The 23827-nt window shown below is 39.1% G+C and overlaps 1 protein-coding gene across 10 annotated transcripts in view; it reads right to left on the reverse strand.

The window, feature by feature from the left end:
* myo9aa (myosin IXAa) overlaps nucleotides 1–23827 on the reverse strand; it is a 104370-nt gene that overhangs the window by 15739 nt on the left and 64804 nt on the right. For 9 of the 10 annotated variants that reach the window (XM_035651739.1, XM_035651742.1, XM_035651741.1 and 6 more), the window contains 12 exons: nucleotides 20857–20973; nucleotides 20459–20593; nucleotides 15722–15843; nucleotides 14051–14192; nucleotides 12521–12716; nucleotides 10944–11063; nucleotides 9346–9421; nucleotides 4890–5030; nucleotides 4263–4302; nucleotides 4054–4176; nucleotides 2666–2746; nucleotides 2356–2466 (listed from right to left, as the gene is read on the reverse strand). In XM_035651739.1, coding sequence (XP_035507632.1) covers nucleotides 2356–2466; nucleotides 2666–2746; nucleotides 4054–4176; nucleotides 4263–4302; nucleotides 4890–5030; nucleotides 9346–9421; nucleotides 10944–11063; nucleotides 12521–12716; nucleotides 14051–14192; nucleotides 15722–15843; nucleotides 20459–20593; nucleotides 20857–20973 — 1404 coding nt within the window. The remainder of the gene's footprint in view (nucleotides 1–2355; nucleotides 2467–2665; nucleotides 2747–4053; nucleotides 4177–4262; nucleotides 4303–4889; nucleotides 5031–9345; nucleotides 9422–10943; nucleotides 11064–12520; nucleotides 12717–14050; nucleotides 14193–15721; nucleotides 15844–20458; nucleotides 20594–20856; nucleotides 20974–23827) is intronic. The other variant, XM_035651740.1, reaches the window with a different exon arrangement.

Here is a 23827-nt window from a genome sequence, read left to right on the forward strand (position 1 = left end):
TGTGCACACAATTTCTGTCCAATAATGTGCCTAACAAAAGGTTTACTTTCTGCTAAAGCCAGCAATGATTTCAGCACAGGATTAACTGGTTTTGGATGTACACAGAGTGGCCCTGAATTTGAAATATAACTCTTGACCAGCAGCAGAAACTGAAGCAGCCTCTTGTAGCATCTCTTGTGCAGAAACAAGCTGTCAAAGCACATGTGGTTTCAGGTAAAAGTCAATGCTGTCCATATTTGCAGTGGTTCAAACATCATGGCATAAATATGCTGAACTCCCACTTTTCAAACTGAGGCCCATTGTCTAAATTCAATACACTCTGCACCATGGGCTGTAGGGGGTGGATAGAGAAACAGATGCTGTGTTTATACAATTACAAGCATGGGGAGTGTTTCAGAGACCCGAGGACAATGGAGAGGCTCTGTTCTGAAGAGTCGGGAAACAGCAGAGTCCTCCAAAGTGATACCATGCCCAAGATATTTCTCATTAGTGCTGACCGCAGCACTAAATATGTTTGGAGGAATTTCTTTTAAATGACGATGTCTGATGCTAAAATCACCTGAGTGAGATCATCAGAATACTCAGTCGTAGATCACTCACTAGATTTTGAATTGAAAGGTCAGTCTACATAAATAACTAAATATATAGTGTAATCTTTAGTTAGTTATTTGAGTTCATTAGTTTTTAAATGTTGATGGAAACTACTTCCCAGTGGTGCAAGAAGTACTCAGTAAAAGTAGCAGTACAGTCATGTAAAAATACTCTGCTTAAAATGTAGTGGAACTATAAAAAAGCATAACATGAGTACTTAAGTAATGTACAAGCACCTCAAAACTGCACATAAGTGCAGTGCACTGCTTATTTTCTTTCCAGCACTGCAAATCTTTTGAAAAATAGTGAAAGTGTACACAACAAGGTCTGGGACAATGTTTCTGGATAGAGTTATTGCTGTTAAAATGACTGAGTAGTAGCAGTGAAGATCTCAGAAGCACAGCAATAAAACCTTAACTATCTGCACGGTTACAGTAGATACCATTATGGTTATATGGGAAAATAAGTGACTCGTAGGGTGACTTAATCTTTGGCTAAAACCTTGACATGACATGACTGTCGAATGAACATTCAAAACCACAAAATGGAAACTAAAGTTTAAAGAAAACCTGGAGTAGGAGTGAGCCACTCCCAAACATTTTCTGTCCAAAGACTCACTTCCAATCAGCTTTAAAGACAATCTGTTTTATTAGTCATACAGTATTTCTCACAGGGTTGACATCATTCCTGTGAGAGCCAGTGTGGTTAAAGATGGCTGCCACCTCTACTCCCTCATAATTCTCTCTTGACACAATACATCGAATCCTGACTCAAACAGCATCAGCGAGTTTTTGGGATGTAAGTAGTGAGATCGATTGTGCATCAGTGTTCTGGCCCGCACACGTCTGCCCAGAGGGAACATGTTAATGTGATCTGCTATCAAGTGTTTGCTTCCTGGATAAGTGGTTCTGCTATAACTCTCAGGAAACGACAAACGGGCATTTACCAGGCATGGAGTATGTCTAACAAAATATTCTATTAGTTTCATTATGGAAATCCAGTATTTTTGGATATTGACTCAAATTAAATATCAATCTGCTGCTGTGATTTTGCGACATTCTTTTCATACATTTTACATAATTCATTATGTAAGGACTACCAGCAGTGGGGAAGTATTCAAATCCCAACAAGGAACTTTCCTTTTGTGTTGAATCTGGCGGCCCCTGTGGACTACTAGGGGAATCCGACCCAGTGGGAGGCATTAATAATCGCTGATGGGTTTGTTTGTTTATGTAGGTCATACAGAGGCATCAATATTAAACTGAAACAGTTAAAAACACCTTGTACTATGTTTAAAATAGGGCTGCACAATTAATCGCAATATTATCAAAATCGCAATATACAAATCGCAGAAGCTGCAGTGTTAAAATGTGTGACAAAACAGCCTTATAATGAAGTAATGTTGTTCTGCAGAGATGCCCTGGTCTACAAATCTTGTCCTCTAGATTTAAGGAAACATATTTGTTTGGTACAGACCCCAACAAAAGTCACATCATCAAGATTTGAATAATTTTTTCTGTGAGAATTACATTTGTGATGCAAGGATGATCACTCCTGCACTAATCGTGCAGCACTAGTTTAAAATGCTCCATTACAAGTTACAGCCTTGCAAAATAAATTTTACATGTGCGCTGCCTGTATTTGTTTATCTCTAGTTGTTTGGTTCTTCTTTTGTTCTTTACTATATTAAACACTAAAGGACATAAATGACAGTTCTGGATTAAGTCCTTTAAAGTATCTGCAGGGTGTAAATGTGTGCGTTACCTTGAAGCTGTACTTGATGTTGTAGCCCGACTGCCGGATGCGCACAGTCTCCAGCATACCTGTGTAACGCAGCTGCCTCAGCACCAGGTTATCATTAAACCTTAAGGGCAGCTGAGAAAGAGAAAGCCAGAGGGGGGAAAAAGGATAATCGAGGAGGAGAGGGGAGAATGACAGAAAAAAGGAGAGGCGACAGAGAGGGAAATGATAAACAGGTTCAGAAAAGTTCAAACTTCAAAGGAAATAAAAAATGCTTTGAAAACTAAACCAAAACAGTCAAAAGTGGCCACAGTTTGGAGCGAGCACACTGTACCTTCTCAGCATTGGAACGGATGCACTTGACAAAATAAGGCTCAGACTGACCCAGAGTCTCCATTAGCTTATTGAGAGAGGCCTACGGAACGAGACATGAAAAGGAGAAGGCAAATTTAACACAACGCCAGAATGTACGAGACACATAGAAACACGCTGCTTGTTTTGCTCAGCAGTTGTTTGACAGGCGGCAGTCAAAGTCAGGTGGTTCTGTCAGCTGGGAATAACTGTTGGTCCGTCTGTAAGTAAAACGCTTCGCTGCAAGATTAAAGTCACTGCGTGGGATCATAAACACTAGCAATATATAAAAAAAAAAATGAAGAAACCATGTGCGTGGCATTTCCATGTGCAACTATTGTGTGTGTAAACATATGCACATGTGTGTCCACATGTGTGTGATAGTTCAGTGGCAAGAAGAATTCAGTCTCCTCCCCCTCCATGGGAGATTAAAGCAATCAGCGCAGCACAGGATGTGGGAAGTGAAGTCATCCACACACTGGGGCCAGGGCTGCCTGCCAGAGGGGCCTCAGCACTCATCTCTACCTCCAGCAGCCGGAGCACAGAGTTCACTTTCAAAGAAATCAGGAAAGAAATAGCAGTTTTTGGGTGAACGTTTTTTTTTTTTAGCTCTGCATGTAACCGGCTGCTAATGAGAGCCTAAAGATAACCAGATTAGTCTGAATGTTACTGGTAGTTGCCTCATTTGTCTCACGTTTGGAAGAAAATCCTCTGCTAGTAAATGTTAAAATAAAGAGACAGCACATTTCTTATCTCATTTTGTTTTTGTTTTCAGCAGTTTAAATAGTAGAAATAACCTAATTTTTGGTTCTAGGTGAATTTCAGTTCCACAGAATCACTGCAATGGGATGTTTTCATGGTCTCATCTCCCATAAAGTGAACATAGTAAGGGTGTGTCATTAACAGAGAAACAACAATCTTTCTACTTTCTCACCAAATCAAAAATATTTTTCTGAGACAGTTTTTAAAAAAATTCCCAGACATGATGTCATACTTTGTAAGACTTTTTGGGTGTGTGTATGAACTACGTAATAGACTTCACACACATTATGGACAAATACAGGGTGAAGACAGTGGCGGGTGAAGGTTCTGGGAAGGCAGAGAGATGGAGGGATATTTCCACCAACATTCACTTGTAAAGGACACGCCTTGTTTTTATCATATTCACAGCTGGAGGGAGATTCCTGGGTCCAGCTCAGGCTAATCGTGTTATTTTTACATTGAGAGCACTGAATGGCAAATTATTGAGCTCTGCAACTACTGGCTCTGTGTGTGTGTATGTGTGTTGTGTGTGTGTGGATGTGTGTGTGTTGTGTGTGTTGTCTGTCTGTCTGTGTGTGTGTGGGTGTTGTGTGTGTCTGTGTGTGTGACCTGGAACTGTGCGCTGATACTGGGTGGTTTCTTCTTCTTGTGGAGGTGAAGCAAGGACTTGGTGATGCGGTCGTGAAGCGTCAGGTTGCTGAGGTACTTCAGTGACTTGACATTCAGTAAATGCTGCAGGCGTAAAGTCACAGTCAGTTCATAGTCTTAAAAATATATAACCGCATTATGCCTTTTGTTAAGATATCCTTGTACCGTACCTTCGGAAGAACTGGTTTAGATTTGTAGTTTTTGTTCCTCCTGTTTAGAATAAACAAAAACAGAAAGGTTAATCCGGAAGCCATAACCTGTTTTATGCAGTAAACTCCCACTTTTTCTTCTTTAAATCAACAGGTGAGAACGTTGTTTTAACTGTCACGTAAAAGGTCAACTGTCAGGTTGAACTGTCAAGTAAAAGCATTGAATTAATTACAGAAATTCTTCCCAAGTGGGTCATATCCCTGTCAATAAAGTAAAAACTTTATTTATCCCCACGGGGAAATTTCCCTTTTCACTTGTTCCCCTCCATAGGGATGTCAGAGGTCGGGGTCAGCTACAGAACAGCACCCTTGAAGTTCGTAGGAATGTAGTGATCACTGAGGAAACTTCAGCAGTGCAGATGTTTGCAGACACTGAGTTTGAACTCAGGTATTTCAGTTCATATTTAAGAATGTCTCTAGGCTACACTGCTGACCAAAACAACAAATAACAGTAGAATTAATGCTGAAAATAGTTTTGCATTTTACAATCAGAAAGAAAACCATTACAAAGTGTCTTAATTAGCAAAACACAGTGTTAAAGGGGAGTTTAAAGCTTCATGGTGACTGCAGATGTGTCTGTTTACTGACATGAGGATGTCGTGGGCTCTCTCAAGGAGTTTGCTGCTGGCAGAGTTGACAAAGATGCCGTCTTCTTCTGTGGTGGAGCTGCCGGATGACAGGCGGCGCTGTCGATCCAGACGCCCGTTCCAGCCGAGGCCCGGAGAACCCCTTTGGACAAAACGCACACAGACCAATTAAGCAATTCATTTATGAAAATCCAAACTCTATAGAAAATGCTTAACTTTGTCTAAGGATTTTACATTGCAACACACTTCTAAAGCAAACTGAACCTCATATCTCTCTTGATAGATATAATAATAGATCTATATATTATTAAGATATAGTTTGGCATGCATTTATTTAATTAATTTCAAAAGTTATTGGTCCTCAAGGAATTTATTTTGTATTTATATTTCCAATCTTCTTATGAAAGAGCTTAAGATTACACACTGTGGAATTTATATGCAATCTGCCATCTGAGCATGATTACCAACCCTCCCCCCTGACCAAAAAACCCGACCTCTTTTTACATTGATACAACGTGTTTGACAAATCGCAACATTTTGATGACAATATCCTAAACCACAACATAGTCCCAATGGATAATCAGTCCAGGCTGTCTTGGAAAAACAAAAATATAAGTTCACTTGTAACAGTCAACCAGTAAAACCAGTTTTTTTTATGTCACGCTTGGGGCTGCAATCACATAAAAATAAAGCTAATTAAAACATAGTGAAATATAAGCGGTGGGTGATGATGCTTCATAAATGATACATATTGTATCTTGAGTTTTTGTAAGTATTGGATATAATATATTATATTGCATGTACTGTTACTTTTCGCAACGGTGTCTTTACTTTTCCACCTGGTTAACAGACATTTTCCCACATTAACAAGACAGTAACGATCAAAGATCTGTTGAGTTTGTGAACTTCCTCAGATACATGTTTGAAGGGTCTCAGACATAACATCAAATACCACCAGCTGTGGGAGAGGGTGGCTTCTCACATATTAGTGAATATGCTGGATTTGATGGTGCTTAGCTTTAGAGAAGTGCAACCTATGTATAATTTAAAATTACATCAAACGGTGGCTTGTTTTTTGCATTTTTCCCCTAAAGAATGTCACCAGCAGGGGCTGTAGTTTCAATATTTCTTCCTGTAGGAGAGTGAGGAATTCATCTCACACAGAACTCGACACAGTTCACTGCAGTCTCAAAGGGTTTAAACCTCAGGCCTCAAGGTGAAACCTAACCACCTGCCCAGAACAAAAACAAAAACACAGGCGGTCAGGTCATGGTTAAAACCATTAACCATTCTGAACTATTTTAGCCCACAGGAGACGACAAGAGACGAGAAAAGACAACTGAGGTAAAAAAGCAAGAAATCAAAGAAAAAAGCTGTTCAGCTCCTCAGATCCGTTGTTTTCAGTATCATTTGTAGGTTTACAAGAATTTCTCCTGATGAGTTATCAAGCCACACACTACGACACATAGACTACAGTAGCAGGATGTGTTTGGTAGCTCATGCTGTGTTCATCAGCAGGGGGCTGAATCATTCCTACAGAGAAAACGAGGTGGGACACGAGCGCGTGGAGAGGATTTTAATAGCTAATGAAAATTAAAGTCAACACAAATACAAAAGAGCAGATGAGGTTTTGGTACTGCAGTGTTTTTGGTGCAGGGCCAGCTGTTTGGGTTGAAAGTGATTTTTCACTGCTTTTATACGTAAATATGTCTTTTTAAAAAGTAGATTGTCAGATAAGTAAATGGAGCTTCAGTACTGACATTAAAAATAAACTCCAACCCTCTGTGTGCTCATTGTGTTCATTGTCTGTGCAGAAGAAGGACCAGATCTATTTGTTTCACATTTAAAAGTGCCAAGAGTACATTTGCTTTTGGAGCTGTTTTTAGCCATGGTAGCAACGTGTCTCTGGGGACAGAAATGTTGGTTGTTCCACCACTTTGGTCCAGGCTAAAATATCTCAACAACTCAGGGATGGATTGCCATGAGATTTTGTACAGACATTCATGGTTTTTATCCTACTGAATTTGGTGATTTCATGACTTTAATGTAGCGCTACCATTAGGTTGTGCAATTTATAATCTGTGGTTTATGACAAAATAGTGTACCTGTAAAACATATTACATTGTCATCAGCCTCAGGTGTCCTTGTGCTAGTCATAAAATATTAGCACGGTGACTTGCTAAAAAAAGATAGTTAACATGGAAATTATTACTGCTAACAACTGTAGCAGCATTATGAGCATTGGCATTGGCGATGTTAGCATTTAGCTCAAAGCACAGCCTCACATGGTTGTAGATTTGTTAAATCAACTTCCTTTAAGGACTAAACATACTTGGCCTGTAAAGTGGATTCATATTTGAAAATATTACATAAAAAAAAAAAAAAAAAGATGTTACTTAAACTAAAAGAAAATTCACTGAGGGTTGGTCCACATTCACATAACAATTAAAGTGTAATAAATCCTTTTATTTGTTTATATTGGTTCTGAGCCCTACTTATTTATCAGATTTTCTTTTACACTATGAACCCTGTAGAAGCCTCAGGTCTTCAGGTAGTGGCCCTTTAATTATCCCCAAAGTGGGGTTGTTATAATGTGTGAAGCACTAGATTTTGCTTGTATGGAAATTGCTATATAAATAAAGTCTGATTGATTGATTGAAAAAGCAACAACAGGAGTGTAGCTGGCCTTTCCATTATTTTTTCTCTCCATTAGAGGCCATGAAGAAAGAGACCCAGAGGATACTTCTCTAACACAAGCCAGTACAGGTCCACTGTCCTGATCACAGTCTGGCGTATATCACCACAGTCCCACAGGAGCAGTACAGATAAATATGATTTGTACTACCTGTCTGGATTACATTACAATATCGTAAATTACAGCTCCACAAAGCTCCAGTATGCAGGTGTAAATCTAAGTGTATATAGTTTAGATATATTTCTGGGTTTACGTGATCTTTAGTAATCTTGTTATACTAAAGAATAAGCACAAATCTTCAGTTTTGCATCTGGCCTTCCATATAATGAACTGGGAATTGAGAATTTCTCCCCAGTTGATCATCGATCTCAGTATATGGTGATAGTACAATATGCCTCTTGTACGGACTGTTTATCCCCATAGTCTCTCTGAGAGTCCCATAAAGCACCGCACTGTCTGCCGCTCTGTCCAGCCAACAAGCACCCTGCAGGGACTGAATATTTATCACTCCCCGGGCACCCCACTCCAATGCATAGCTCTGACTTTACATCACAGAGGAAGCAGCTGCACAGGGTTTAGTGCTCTCCTAGTATGTAGAGGATGAGTGTGCATGAGTGAGAGGAAGAGACAGAAGGAGGCAGAGGGAGGGCAGAGGTTGCAAATCACATTAAGGCCCCAGACTGAACCTCTGTGTAACAAAAGCCGTCTTGTACGAGCCGCTCTGCGCTACCAGTTGTGGTCTTGGGCTGCTAATCTCACGGTCCAAAGCTAATTAGAGGAGGTGGTGGACCTGGGTCTCAGTGGAGCGGTATGAGAGCAACGCTCGGGGTCACAGCACAGTCATCACTCTTTTTGGTGAATAACACAGCATGATGATTAAAAAGTGTACTATTTGAAGTATGTTAGAGAATCTGCAGGAAAGCTATTATGGGGTTTTTGTTGACATTGACTAGTTCGAGGGCTCTTTGTAATATGTATGCAAGATCAAATACGTAAGTTTTGAGACGCCCTCGAGGCCTAGGAATGAGGACTTCTACAATAAACTACAACGTCGCCAGCTTGAGTCCGACTGGAGACCTTTGTGGCAGATCATTACCCATCTCCCTCTCTCCTCATTTCCTCTTTTTACTGTCGACTCACTAATAAAAGGTTTAAACTGCCAGAAAAAAAAAACAAATAAACAAACAAATGATTTACAAGAGGTTCATCCAACCCAGTACTGCTCAACTGAATAAATCATATAAATATATTAAAATATCCTTCAAAAACTGACACACTGTAATGTTGTCTTGTATCATCTTTTTTTTCTTGACTTTTCTGTTCAATAAAAGGAACAGAAGGGTAAATGATCCAAAAAGGCAAATGAATAAAAGGTAAAAGTAAAAGAAAAATAACAAATACAATGTAAATAAGTGTGTAAGTACCTTTATGGAGCTTATAATGTTCAATTTCTGTTCAGTGCAGTAATGGTTTAACTGTATGGTAACTTTTGAGCCTGTAGTTTGTGGTGTGTGTGCTGTCAGGCGTGCCAACACAATATTTGGCACCTACTAAAATCTGTTTAAACTGTCATGTGGCATGTGTACAGGTTCTTGTTTGTGTCCAGCCTCTGGAAATCTGTGGTATTTTATGAATATAGTCATTAGGAGGACCTGGATTTGAAGCAAAAATATAGCATTTATTTACTAAAACCAAGGAAGCTTTATGAAGAGCCTGAAACACAATAATACAACAAATCTAAAAAGACAGCATGGACTCTTACCGTGGTGATTTCTCATTGATGGTGTTGCTTCCCTGAAGGTCTGACAGCGGTGTGCGTGGACTCTTTCTGGTCACACCTGATCACCAACAGATAGGTTGGCATCATGTGAAAGAAAACAAACACAAACACACAGCCACATACACACAAAACAGACATACAGACAACACATCCTTCAAACCCTTCCCAAGCAAAAAAACACACTTCTGACACCATGTGACACTCCAGTGTTATTGCAGTGAGTGTTATGTGCCTTTTCATTGGAAATATAATCTACAGCAGATGATTTAATATTGAAACAAAGATCTATGAGGTTAATAGTGAGTTGCTCTTGTTAGTGTCAAATTATGGAAGATGATACTGAAGAGTTGTTTGGTTTAGTCTAGACTGTAGGCTGGCTTAGTTATTTAAATATAAATAATATATGCCAATATATATACAATATATATATACACACACACACACCTATATATAGAGTACTATACTAGTACTATAGTACAGGCCGCCCCACCCATCACCAGTTCCTTCAACTCTTAATGAATAGCCATCATTACTGGTTCAACCTAAAGAGAACACTCCTTGTAATTCACTCCAACATCGATGATTCGCGCGCGACACCTTCGAGCCCATGAGACGCCATCTCTTCTCGCAGGATGATCTAATTGATACACCAGCATTCCCTCTGAACCTACAGCCAATCAATCACGGTGATAAGAAATCAGCAGATATCTACAGTGTGTGTTAGCCTTCTTAAAAAGCAATCTGAGAGAGCATTTTATCAGGTTTAACAGTATACCGTTTTCAGTTTCATCACTTTGTACAACATTTTCACTCTCATCTGGAGCTGCAGGGTGGCACAAAACAAAAAGACACAAACACATCTGGATGTCATGAAATGTTTGTAGAGGAACAAGTGACCTTTGAAAGAAGTGTGTGAGGTCGGCTGTATGTCCTGCACCACATGTAAAGCTGCCTGTAAGCAAGTTAGTGATAATAATATACGCATCTGTGTCATATACCCCCTCGGCCTTCTATCACCACCACCAGCCTATGTGGAATTAGTGACAGTGATTATAGACGAGTGCTGTGGTGCACAAGCAATAATAATCACTGCCCAACAGACATGACTGGACATAAAAGTGTATCTGTGTGCTAGAACTGGCAAATAACAGAAAGTGATACTGTGTCGTCTCCCCAAACCAAAGTTAGCCCAACCATGCATTTATCTTCTAGCGTATTACTAGCACAGTGTTAGTGACAGGATGGCTGAAGCATGCTAGTGAACAACGTGCAAGACGAGACAAGTGGATGCAGGTGCATAAGAAAGGGGGAAGAGGGAGACAGAGGGAGTGGAGACCAACAAGCATCTAGTCTAATGATAGAAGATAAGAGTTTTAAATCAAATCACAAAGCAGAAACTACGTCTCTTTAATGCAAGTTTGGATATTCTTATGATTTTTTTAATCTCTTTTGGCTTGACTTTGGCTGCAGTACAGCGCAGTAAAATGTAGGTGATGTTGGTCAGCCTCGTCCCTACAGTTTCCCCAAGTCATGGTCTAACATGAAAGTAGGAGGAGTTATTGTTGTATTGGCAGCCTTACTGTACTTCTCCTCTTTGCATCTCTGCAGGATCTCTAAGCTTCTCTGATGCACAGGGTGCTGCAGAAAGCTAAAACTATCCACACTTTTCAAAACTGCACAGGGAGCAGCTTCATCATGCCCTTGGAGAAGCAAAACAAAGGAAAAAAAAACACAAGGAAAGAGAAGGGGAAAAGAGAGAAAGAAATGACAGATTAGACAGCGAAGAAGAAGAGATCAAGAGATGCAGTCATCTACTGGAGAGATACCTGTGCAAGACTTCTGGAAAGAAGATGATTGACATTCAAAACTGCAGTTGGTGGCAGCAGTAGGATGTTTATCATTGTAGTTCTGTGTTTGCCCCCCCCAAAGGCACTTCCATACAATGTCTTCTAGAAGTTTTTCTGCAACCTGATTGGACAGTCAGCAGATATCTACAGTGTGTGTAGATGTCCGTCTCCCTCTTAGACAAGGTGAGGGTATTTAAAGGTAATTTAATTTACAACTTGGCTCATAATAATTCATAAAAAAGAAGTTAGACATGGCATTTTTAACACTTAGACTTAAAAACACGATGTTGCAGAAATTAAATTTAAAGACACGTTTTAGAAGTCCCTTGGGTGAGGCTGAAGGATTACTTAAAGATATCAAAGGATTACTAAAAGATATCTAAGGATAAGCAATGGATACAAAATCTATTTTCACATAACATCTACATAGGAAGGATCAAGAGGGTGCAGAGCGCAAGTCTGGTTCATACGACGGCAGTGCTCAAAGAACCTCTGATGCTAATATCTACTGCATATCAAGTACAGCTAGAGCCAAATCTAAGGGAAAATAAGGCATTCGTAGAAAGCCAAAGCCGAGAGAGACAAAGAGCAAGAGCTACTGTAATTACATGGCAGCACTACTAGCACTACGCACACACACTACACAACGGTGACTACTGAAACACAAAATATGGCGGACATTAAGCGAACTATAATGACCGATGATGGCCAAATTGTAACTGCATGGCGTGTGAGCATACAGTACTGTTCATGGCAGGAAAACTGAAAAGATGTTGGTAATTTCATGCAATTTATTGGCCGAACAGGCTGAACGTTCGTGCTTATAAGCAGTCTTCATCTCAGCTGTCTCAGAATAGGCGAATAATCAAATAATTATTCTTTTCTATAGATTTAGTAGTTTGCTGGTTTACTGCTATACTCGCAGTGCTAAAAAGTACCTGTAATGCTCACATGACATTCAGTAAAGTCAATGTCCTTTCATTCTTTGTGCATTTTGGTGCTGTTTTGATATAACCTGAGCTTCACACAAACTACACAGAGCACCAATGTTCATCATTTTGAATATTCATTCTAATATAGTCGCTGAATTAATAACATTAATAACATATGCAGAAATGAAACACCAGTAGTTGCATTGCTACAATAAAAAGACCATAAACATTTGGTGATGACAAACTGTATAACATCTTTTTCTAAACTAAGATAATTTCCCTGTCAGTCTCCTACATCAGTCTCACTTTACAAAACGTGCTCTGTCTCGCTGCTATAATGTGCACATTAGTAGAGTTTCCATTAGTGTGGGAGCTCACCAGTCTTCTTCTGCGTGTGTCTCTTCCCGGCCTCTCTGAAAGCCACCAGGGCCCTGAAGTAGGCTCGGAGTACCGCCCAGCGGAAAGTGGCTGCCGGGTCAATGCCCATCAGCCCACAGATGAATGCGTTCTTGCTGCTCTTAAGTAAAGCTACAATGTCGGGGCGCATGTGGTCTGTGTTCTTCTCCCTGAAATCCTGTGTTTGGTACAGAGATATATAATGGTAGTCAGTGGTATTATTTATTGGCTCCGCATTATCTTCAGCTGTAGCAGTTGCTAATCTTCATGGGCTGCACACAGTAAAAGATGCCTAAATAAAACATTAATACAATCAAAAGCAGCTGGTCTTAATATAACACAAGCAAATCATCAATAACATAATAATAATAATAATAATAGTAATTTTAATTATGATCATTTATTTGCTATAATTTATTGATCAGAATATTTTATAATAATATATATTTTCACATTATCAGACATTTAGAGACATCTGCATTTGTTTCTGTAATCACTTGTTGATTCTCTAATACTGGCGGGCAACTTGTTCCACAGAAGCTCTGTACTTAACTTTATATTTTAGTTTAGTCTTGGGATAATTAATTGTTGTTAAACCACATACCAAGTTGGATATGTATGTGTTTGACCAGAAAACTCCCAAAAGAGCTGAAAAAGAGTATACCTAAAAATATAAGCTCAATCTCAATTTTACTTCTTTAAGTTTGAAACCATTTCTTCTAATCTAAGAAGGATTCCACTGCGGTGGATTTTTCCTGGTTGGCTGCATGTGACGGGCCAAGACAGAGCCGTTGTTCATGCCAGTAACTCTGAATTAAAGCTCAGACCTGCGCAATAGGTGAAAGGCTCCCTGTGATGCCGTATCTTGTTTTGATTGTGTAATATAGAAAAAGGGATTAAAATACCTCCCTGTTGTTATGTGAGACTTAACAAGCCTGATTATCTTGCTCCACAAAAAAGGACTGGTAGCATCTTGTATTTCAACAAATTACACTTTTTATTCATAGGAGTTATTACATCTTTGGTCAATATAACATTTCTTAAATAATTTTTTTGGCATACACTTTTACGTAAAGTTCTTAATCTGTTCCTAATAATCTCTAAATCTAAATCTCTGTTGGTGCATTATAAATTGTACCTCATATTATTCTTTATTATTGCTGTTTTTGTGTTACTATATGTAACGCACTCTGTAAACATTATTATACAAATACATTGATTATTATTATCATTTATTCATTGATTTAATTTGGGATTTATTTTAAAATATGCATCACCCATTTATACTCATCAACCACTGGTTAATGTAATGTTGATGTTACAAAAGGTCCCACAAAATGTTTTATTTTTATTTTTTATTTTTTATTTTAAACAGGCTTTAGTACATGTTTTCTGTTACAGTTCCCATTAAGTTTTCCCATTCGGTTAAAAGATTAGATAATCTAATATGGGGCTGAGAACATTCGTTCTGTCTAATCAATAACTAGGTGTTTAAGTGAAGATTACACTGACCTTGACACCGTACTTGACCTTTCCAGCATAGTGTCTGATAATGAAGGCAGGCTCCATGACAGCAGGAAACTCGATGTAGCTGTTCCCCTCATGTTGCCGCTTGAACTTGTCCAACAAAGTCTGGTTGGTGGCTTGAGGGAAACTGAAATAAAAAGGACGGACAAGTTTGATTTGAAGAACAATAGCTTTTTACATCTGTTTTTAATAAGAAAACACATTGTTGGTGCACGTGTTAAAAGCTTTCAACCATGGTGAGTACTGAAGCATAAATCACACTGAAAATGTTCGACCCATTCCTGATCTAATCATCCAAAAAGAACAGAATTAATTTAAGACATTGCTTTTTCCACCAGTCACAACAACGTTTAGTACAATAGTACTTATGGAAACGTGGCAAGTTTAACATGATCTGATCTGTAACCAGTTTTTGACATTTCATCCTCTGACGCCAGAGGTTGAGGATTATCATTTAAAGCTGATCTCGGCTCAGATTTCCCTCTAGTCCTTTAATATAAAGAGCCAGAAATTCTGCAGAAAATCAGCAGCTTACAGGAAGAGAAGAGGGGAAGAATGAGACACCAGGGGTTTTGGAGCTGGGGGTGAAACCTGACCTATGAAAACAACACAGCCAAAGACTCTGTGCTTTCCAGCTTTTCCATGTGGGAGGAAAGCGATTCAGAGAAGAGGGGGGAATAAAGGAGGAAATATTGTTGGTAAAAATAGTCAAAGAACAGTCATGAACCTGAAAAGATTAAATATACTTTAAATAAAATTCAACTCCATCTTACATTGTGGTAATATCAGGTTATAATAGCAGAAATACATGGACATTTAACACAATCTTGTTTTCCCATGAAGCTGTGCAGTTATTAACATATTTCAGGTAGGGTATAGACAACAATTTGCCTCTTCCAAGAGTCACTAGCCAAGTAGTTTCACAACAATAGTATTTATTTTCTCATTTAGAGATTTTTCAGAATCTGCACTTCTAATCTGTCCGACTCGTGAAGCGTCAGGTCCTCGCTGGTTTAACAGGTTTGGCACTGCCGTACGTGCTCAGATCTCTCTGGGACCTTATAGTTATTAAACGCCTCCTCTAGGTAGCATATGTGCATGACTCCCCCAGAACAGGGGTGGGCAACATTTACTATCAAATAAGACATTTCACTATGATCAATCCATCAGTCTGGAGCCACAAATTATATTTATAGAGGAAAAGGCGCTAGGTCAAGAATATTTGTCACTAGCGCATAAGAATTCCAAACAAGCTAATAGACACATTCCTGACATGCTGTCACCTTAATAAGACTAACGTGTTAGCAGATCATTTCCAGTTCCTAACTCCAACAAAAGTGGAGCAATGCTAGCATTTGGAGTGTTGTGTATGCATCCTCTCTTTATCTCTGTTTGACTCTATCTTGGCATTTAGTTGATTGATATCCATCTTTTTTCACCAAACAGAGAACCCATGGTCTGTGCCATAAGATGAAAACAGTGAGCTGAAAGAGTCTAAACAGCTGATAGTATAAAGACAAACAGAGTGGTACCAGCTTTATTTTTACTATAGCCTGCCAGAAGCACCTGATGGTTGATACCACGCAGGAAAATTCAAATGAATTTCCAAAGAAATGAACTCGTCAAACAGGTAGTCAGACAGGCTGAAAGACTCACTTGCACTCTTCATCCAATAAGTAGAACAGCGCTGTGGGCTTCTTGCTGATCAGGTTAATGCAGCCTGTGTTGTCGATGTAGTCGATGTTGTGCCAGCTGATGCCCTCTGCCCTATATTCCTCCTGCCGGGACAAAGAATGCAAACAGAGAACTCAGTGTCAGTGCTACCTTCAGCAATACTTTGCTGCCATTGTTATTTGATGTAGGAACTGTAGACCTCTTCTTTGGCTGCATTTCTCATGTTGCACTGAAGCAAATATGCCAGCAGCTCTTTTTGTATAAAAACAGTATTAAGTGTCTTTTTTCATCACATCTATGTTTTTAAAAAAAAAATCATATCGGTATTGTACTTTCATGCCTTTAAGCAGTTGGAAAAAAGTCTTAACGTGTGGCAAAATTTCAGACTTAAAGGCGTCCTGTGTGACAATATCTTTAAGCGTCCATAAAAATAGAATTATCAACGTGGCATCAACAGGCAACCGGTCCTACGTGGGTAGGGCTGTTTTAAATTTTTCAATCAAAGCAACAATGTTGTTTGTACGCATGCTTTCCTGTTGTCTCCCCGCGCTATAAAACACTCTTTAGATTCTGCCTGGACTCTCGGAGGTTCAATAATGAGAGAAGCATTCAGAGCATTTATCAGTGCTCTTCCCCATACATGTTATTTTCCTGTGTTCCTGGGAAAGAGATTTAACCAATAAAGACTTTAATCCAGAGGAGGTTTAATAAAAAATCACTGAAATCTCCATCTCCTCCTGTTACCCTAAAGTTAGAAGGCTGAAAAAAAAAAAATCAACTTAATTACTGTTGCTTCCTCCGCTATCTGTGCTGAAGACAATGAAGTTCACAGCAAAGAAGATGCGAGAGGGGAAAATGATCCCCCTCAGTATTAAAATAAAAAGAAGTTAAGTAAAACCAAAGGATGGAGTCTGCTGCTGGCCATTCTTGCAGAGAAATGTTTTTATTAAGATTACAACAGCTTGAGAAAATCATTCTGTAACCCATTCCTCTTCTTCTGCAGTGATTTGTAGTTTGTGGTGAACTTTCTAAATACAAACAATCCAGCTGATTCCATTTGATTGTTATCAATGAAAGATTTATTTCAGTGTTTTTAACTAAATAAATTCCTCAACACCAGCTGTTTGTCCCCGACTGAAATCCTTTTGGATACATTATAAAATCAGAAGAAAGAGCGCGTTCCTGAGTTGTACAAAACATCAACAGTGTTTGGGTCTGCGGAAAAAAACTGATTTGTTCTTAACTTCTATAGAAAGATTTAAAGCAGCAAAAAGAGATAACTGTCCAGATTACTGCAACTTGTAGCACCAGAAGACAACAGCCATAAAGTCAGCAAACTAACTCAGTAATGTTAATTACACAGCAATAAGTAACAAAGGTTGCCTACATTAGCTGTCAAAAGCAACTGGTTATACCAGAGCAAGGGTGTGTGTGTGTGTGTGTGTGTGTGTGTGTGTGTACTGAACTGAGTGTTGTATTGGTTTAATCTCGTTTATCAATTGTATAAAAAGGAATGTGCTAATTTTTTTTCCTAGAAATACTGAAGATGTATTTTTTATCGATAAAACAGATGTTATCCCTCACACAGTGTTCTGTCTTACGTGTTTTCTTCCATTTAGAAAAAATATTGGCTAAAGAACGAAATAAGAACGAAGTTAAATTAAATTGCTTTATGTTGTATCAGTGTCCTCCTTTTTGTTCGATGTCTGTTCCCTCCAGGATAAAGTTAAAGCTGTAGAACACATCTGTCCTTTCTTCCTTTCACAATATAAACATCTAGGAACATGATAGTCATCTCTGACTGACTGACTTACTAAAGACAGGTTTTTACTCTTCTGTCTTTTAGTAAGACTTGAGACTCGCTGTGGCTGGAAACTATAAAACGAACACCTGTGCAATATCATCCCCATACAGCAGCCCTGGAATAAACATTTGTGAAGCTTATAATATTCAATTTGTGTGTCATATGGGTGCTGACTCAACTCTGTGGTAATCACTAAGCTGTGGTTAGTTGGGGGTGTTGTATTGGATTGCATTACATTGTACAGGATACTGTATCCGCCCCCTTGAACATGCCTTTAAATCATCTTCCTCTTACTGCTGTGACTCACTTACTGTATTTTGATTCAACCAACAGGAAAAGAAAACATATCATGTCTCCAAAATGAATGCAGAATCAGCTTTTCCACAACTTCAACTACAGATTTTCATATTTTTTCTACAGTTTGGGTTTATGTTGTTTTATTAATTTAAATAAATACTTACATTATAAATAATTGCCTATTCTTTGCTGCTTTATGTACATCTGTATGCCATTACAACTTCCACTTACAATCAGTGCCAAACAAGTTAACTCATAATTATAATTGTATTGTCCTATATGTTACGATCATGCTAATATTGTCTTATTCCATTGCATGTCTTTCAACAATGTCATTACTGGCAGAGAGTTTGTTTGAAAACGTCGGAAAATAGAGCAGAAGGAGAAAATAAGTACTATCCCCCCCTTTAAAATGACCACCAAAGTGCCCTTAAGCAAACCATTTAGCTCCTAACTGCTCCAGCAGAGTGACTCACTGGTCGACAGATGAATGGAAATATACTGTATGTAACTGTAGACGAGGGTGTGAAGCTGGCTTTAGCGGAAATATGAAGCATGCCAGCTCTTGGTCAAACTATCCTGGTTGAATCATTTTCAGAGGCTTTCAGGCTGCCTGAGCGGTGTACATCGATTTTTCCACACACAACTAATTCTTTACTGGTCTTAGGCCATTATGAATTCCTAAGCTCTCCAGTTTCCTCTGATCAAGTCTTTGCTACAGTTTGATTTAACTGTGTTAATTTTGTTTACAGAACAAGCTGAGATTTTAGCAAAAATGTGGATTTTGCTCTATCATTGAGCTGCAGTGGAAGTTTGATCCATGGAAAAAAAAACAGAAATCAATATGAAAACACATTTACTGATAACTTCACAGCCCTGTTAACATCCAGAGTAACTGTTGGCTGTTGTGGAAGTCAATATATTGAATCTCTGCAAAGCTGAGAACACGGATGACGAAAACAGGTTCATTCAAAGTTGTGTCAAAAGTAAAGCTCAACATCATGAGTGTGACTTTTGCAGTTTGCAGTGACTACAGTCTGACCGGACAACTGAGTGTGTATCCTGCATGCAAGCAGTGGTTTAACCATCAGGAAGTTATCTGATTTAATGGTTGTTTACTGCAGGGCTGCAACCCTCTGACAACACACTCAATACATCTGCACACACAGAGCCTATGATATACAAGATGTACAAGCAGATGTACTCAAAAGGTTAGACTGATCCACTATAAAGTAAAGAATGGCCACGTCCAGGCAGACTGGATGTTTTGGTTATTTTCCAGGTGAAAGAGGTAAACACAACCTCTGCAGGGAATAAATCTGAACATGTTTTTAAAAAAATCTATCCTCAACCATACGGTATTTTGTTTAATTTAGTAAAATGCTGAAAAAATAGAACAGTAAAAGTTCATATATTTGACTCATCAACTCTTAATTCCCACTAGGTGAAGACTGATGTGTTGCTGGTTGTAAGTTGTGAAATGAAAAGTAATGGGGAGTGGATGACGTCAACACACAATTTGGAGGATGAAGGAAATCCAATAGGACCTCCAGGAAAATGAACATGCATCAAAATAATGCAATCTCCTCCTACAATAATACGTATTCACTGTGCAACACAAACACAAAGAAGAAGATGCAACACAGAGGAAAAAAAAACAGTCTGCATTTCAAGAAAAGAACACGTTGCCAACTGTTTTGCTCGAGGCTGGATTTATTATGACCTGGGTTGGTGCGGCAACCGGTAGCACAGGAAGTACTGTAATAAGTATCAACAAATACTGGAAGCTGGAGTCTCACAGTCAGTTTGCATATTGTACATTCATAGATTTTTTTTCAAACTACTGTATAAAAGAAGCACTGTTTGTTCCCTGCAGAAGTTGCATTAAAACATGCATGTTTGACAACTTGTTTGCTTTATGAAGCTTTACTTGCATAAGCCATCAGATCTTACGAAGAACAAATCTGACAAGTCATTAATCTACAGCACAGTAATTCTGAGTGTCACTTACCTTAACCTCCAAAACAAAGAAGTCTTTAAAGTCTCCCCTCATGACATACATCTACAGTATACATCTTGACATATTTATGACATGGGGGTAGGACAGGGTTTGTGAAAAAACTGCCTTTGTACAAAACAGGACCGACTGAGGACACGGTCCTTCGTCTTGGTGTAATTCAAGAACTGCATGAAAGCCCATCATACATGTCAGGGCAGGCCGCTGATTCAGTCAATCTCAAGGTAAACACATTGTTTGAATTACAGGCGAATCTTATAGATCATGACTTTAAAAAGCCCTTTGATGTAAATCAGCTCACTTAAGAGAACATACATCCTCAGTGGTGGTGGTCACAGGGAGGGTGAGTCATACAGCTGTCAACTTCTCTAACCCTGTTGCATAATGTGGTGAAGAATTCCTCCATTGTTTCAGTGTCACTGAAATATACATGCACTGTGTGGAGTGAGAAGGGTGTGGGGTTTCCTTGGAAATGGTCACAGCCAAAGAACTTAAGTGGGTACAGCTACAGTAGGTTAAAATAGTAGTTTCAGCAATACAGTAGCTCAGGAGTTCAGCCTCCAGTCAACCTTTGAGGAAAGAAGACTGAGGGATGTCTTACTTGTTCAAGCTTGAAGATGTGCTGGTTGAAGTAATGCTGGAGACGTTCGTTGGCGAAGTTTATGCAGAACTGTTCGAAGCTGTTGTTCTCATAATCCTCAAAACCAAAAATATCAAGCACTCCAATGGACAAGATCTGAGGAAGACAAACACACAACATAAACAACCTAAATTATTCATCCTCAAATGTTGCTTATCTATGATGTTTCCTAAAATTCTCCATTATCAGCATTTCATGTCCATCAGGTATTTCATATGCAATAATAGAATATATTTAAGTGAGACTGATTATTTTGAGATTTTCTATGGATGAGACAACTCACTCCTCTCTTGATCTTGTGTCTAATGTAGGCGGTTTAACTTTGATTGTAACAGTCTTTGTGTTTTGTGTCGTCCTACCTTGGTGGTCTCCACCAGGTCCTTGACGTTGAGCAGAGCGTGGTTGATCCTGAAGACAATCCAGTCAAACAGAGCACTGTACAGGGACTTCGCCATGGAGTCTCGCACTGTACCAGCCTGGAGATGGACACATACAGAATCTCTTTAGTGTTACTCCCACTTGTAATATCTCAGTTCACAACATTTGATGGATTAAGAAAGGAGAAGTACGAAAGGCTACGTTTCCATGTACATTATTGTGGGTAAGACACTATTTTATAATGTCCTTTTCCTTTATATGTTGTTTTTATTTGTAATATTGTGTGTCTAATTTCCATTTTAATTGAATTCCTGTGTTATCTGTGTTAAATTTATATGTTTTTACCCTTTGCAATGTTTTAAGATGTCAATGTCAAACGATACCATAATGGAATAATCAGGTATTTTTGGAAACACGTCTTGCCTTCTTGCCGAGAGTTAGATGAAAAGATTGATAGCAATCTCATATCTGTACGCTACATTAGAAGCTACCACAAGCAGCCAGTTAGGTTAGCTTAGCACAAAAACTGAAAACCGCTAGCCTGTCTCTGTCCAAACACTGTCCAAAATCTGCCTACCAGCAACTATAAAGCTCATTCACACACACTACATCTCATTTGTTTAATACACACAAAAACTGACAAGCTGACTTGTTGTCCTTGCACTGTTTTTTGTCTTAGTTAAATGAGATACAACATATTAATTAGTGAGCTTTAAAGCTGCTGGGAGGTAGACTGTATTACTTTTGCAGAGACATTTTCAGAAGTTAAGCTAACCAGCTGCTAGCTATTGCTTCATATTCACTGTACAGTCCTGAGATCAATCTTCTCGTCAGACTCTCTGCAAGAAAGCAAATAGGCGTAATTCCCAAAACTACTCCCTTAGGTTTATGACACGTATTTGTGCTGTGCCAGAGGTTTGAAGAGACATTCATTACTTTAGGTGCCAACTGATGCTTGATCCAACTCCAGACATCATTCCTGTGTCACTCGCTCAAGCATCTGTATTATACATTACAGCTTGGCCTTGTAGTAACACTGCACTTTTGTACAGGTCCAGCATAAAAAAAACCACAGTGAGTGGAAGCACTTAAAAATTGGGATTTATATTTAGGTCAAGGTCTCAGACAACACTGGAGTGTAAATCACATCCTCACAGCACTATCAGGAGCTCCTGCGCTCAGGACAACATATAATGGGTTATCCTAAAAGGTAAAAATCATATTAACAGGAGAAACTAGACAGCTCTATGGCCCAAACACATCTCTAGCATTGATATCCTCTACTGAAACTCTGGCACAGAGGCCAACATTACAGACATGCTGGCAGACTGCACTGTGTCACAGCAAGCCATTACTAATGTCATTAGCCTGCCTAACACTCATCAGGTTGACTCATGAGATCTGGCAATCCAATTGAGTGTGGCACAGACAGCATCATCTGCCAAGCTCTAATGTTAAAACTTCAGTCATGGCCTAATGGAAATCTTAGCTTTAATAGGTTAAACGCAGACTTTATATACTAAATATACAGCTTATGAGGCTCTGCTGCTGTGAAGATGAAATTCAGAGGAACAAACATTAAATATTTGGGAGTCACATTAGTTAGAATCATATTCATAAACTTTATGTTGCCCAGTTTTTGAGACCTGTTTTAGATGATAAATGTTGCGTTCTTAAGAAAGACAAAAGCTTCCTTGTCAAATTAGCAAGAAAACCTTTCTAATTCCCGTATCCGCTGGAAAGATTTGACCTTCCTGTGGCAAAGGTGAGCCGTGGTCTTCAGAAACAAAACAAACCATAAAGTGGCCACTCAAAGTTAAAATTCCTTTGTTTCTAAATAATTAACCAGGGTATTTTTAGCAACATCAGACCAAATATCCCTTCCATGAGTCAGGACAGATATTATTTTGAACTCCATACATACTGTGGTCTAAATGACCCATAAGCTTTTCATTATTTAGAGGAAGTCGGACTTAAAACATGCAGAGGGAAACAGCCTCATAACTCTGACCAAATGGAGAAAACTCATTACAGAAACGCTCAGATTTCTTTGAGGTTTTCAAGTGTATGATTTCAGTTAACAGGCAATGAGATTGTTGTGACTGTTGGAGCAATATTTACACAGAGACCACCCAGTGTGCTACCAAAACAATCACTGTTTATCCATATGAAATGGCTCCTAAATATCCAACAGGCCATTATGGGAATGTGTAACACACCACCATCTTCTGGGTGAGTCTGTGGTAAAATACTGCTGAGACAGATTCCCTGGGCGAATACTGTGTGCAATTTGTACTGGAAAATAAGAAAATCGTTTAACTGTATGTGTGCAAGATAATATTTAACATTTGACAGCACAACAGTATGAAATATTTAGGCTTCATGACAAGTTTCCAAGTTAACAAAATCATCCATGTGTAATTCATGCGAACCGACGGGCATGTTACACAGTCTATCCATGTTGCTCCCGCTTCTCTTTTCAGATGGCTCTCATCTACAGACCGTGACGTGTGTTTGTTTTCAGAGTGGGGGTCCCAATGAAAACTGTATAGGGACTTGAAATGCCTTCCCTTCCCTCTAAACACACTGGAAGACTCAGTGCATGTGTGTTTGTAAGTGTGTGTCGCTGTGACTGTGTGTTCATGTGTGGCCGCAGGCTGAAAGAGCAGCAGGAGAGAGGGAGGAGGGAGCAGGAGGGAGATCTGGTGCTGGAGCAGGCTGTCCTGTAAACACGGCCGGTTGGGACTGAAGAGATGAGGCTGCGCCGCGGTTACTGAGTTGGTATAATGCCTTTAGTCGAACTACTGAATACCAAAAAAAAAACAAGCCAGTATCTTCACTCTGGCTGTGTATTGGACTGCACTCTTAGTCAAAGTAAGAGGGCTACATCAAGGGAAAGCAAGCTTGTTAGATCGCCATGGCCTATTTGTTATCTGTAAATGAAAAATATCA

Source organism: Morone saxatilis, unplaced genomic scaffold, assembly GCF_004916995.1.
Source record: "Morone saxatilis isolate NCDOM2014 unplaced genomic scaffold, NCSU_SB_2.0 Contig11, whole genome shotgun sequence".
Lineage (NCBI taxonomy): Eukaryota > Metazoa > Chordata > Actinopteri > Moronidae > Morone > Morone saxatilis.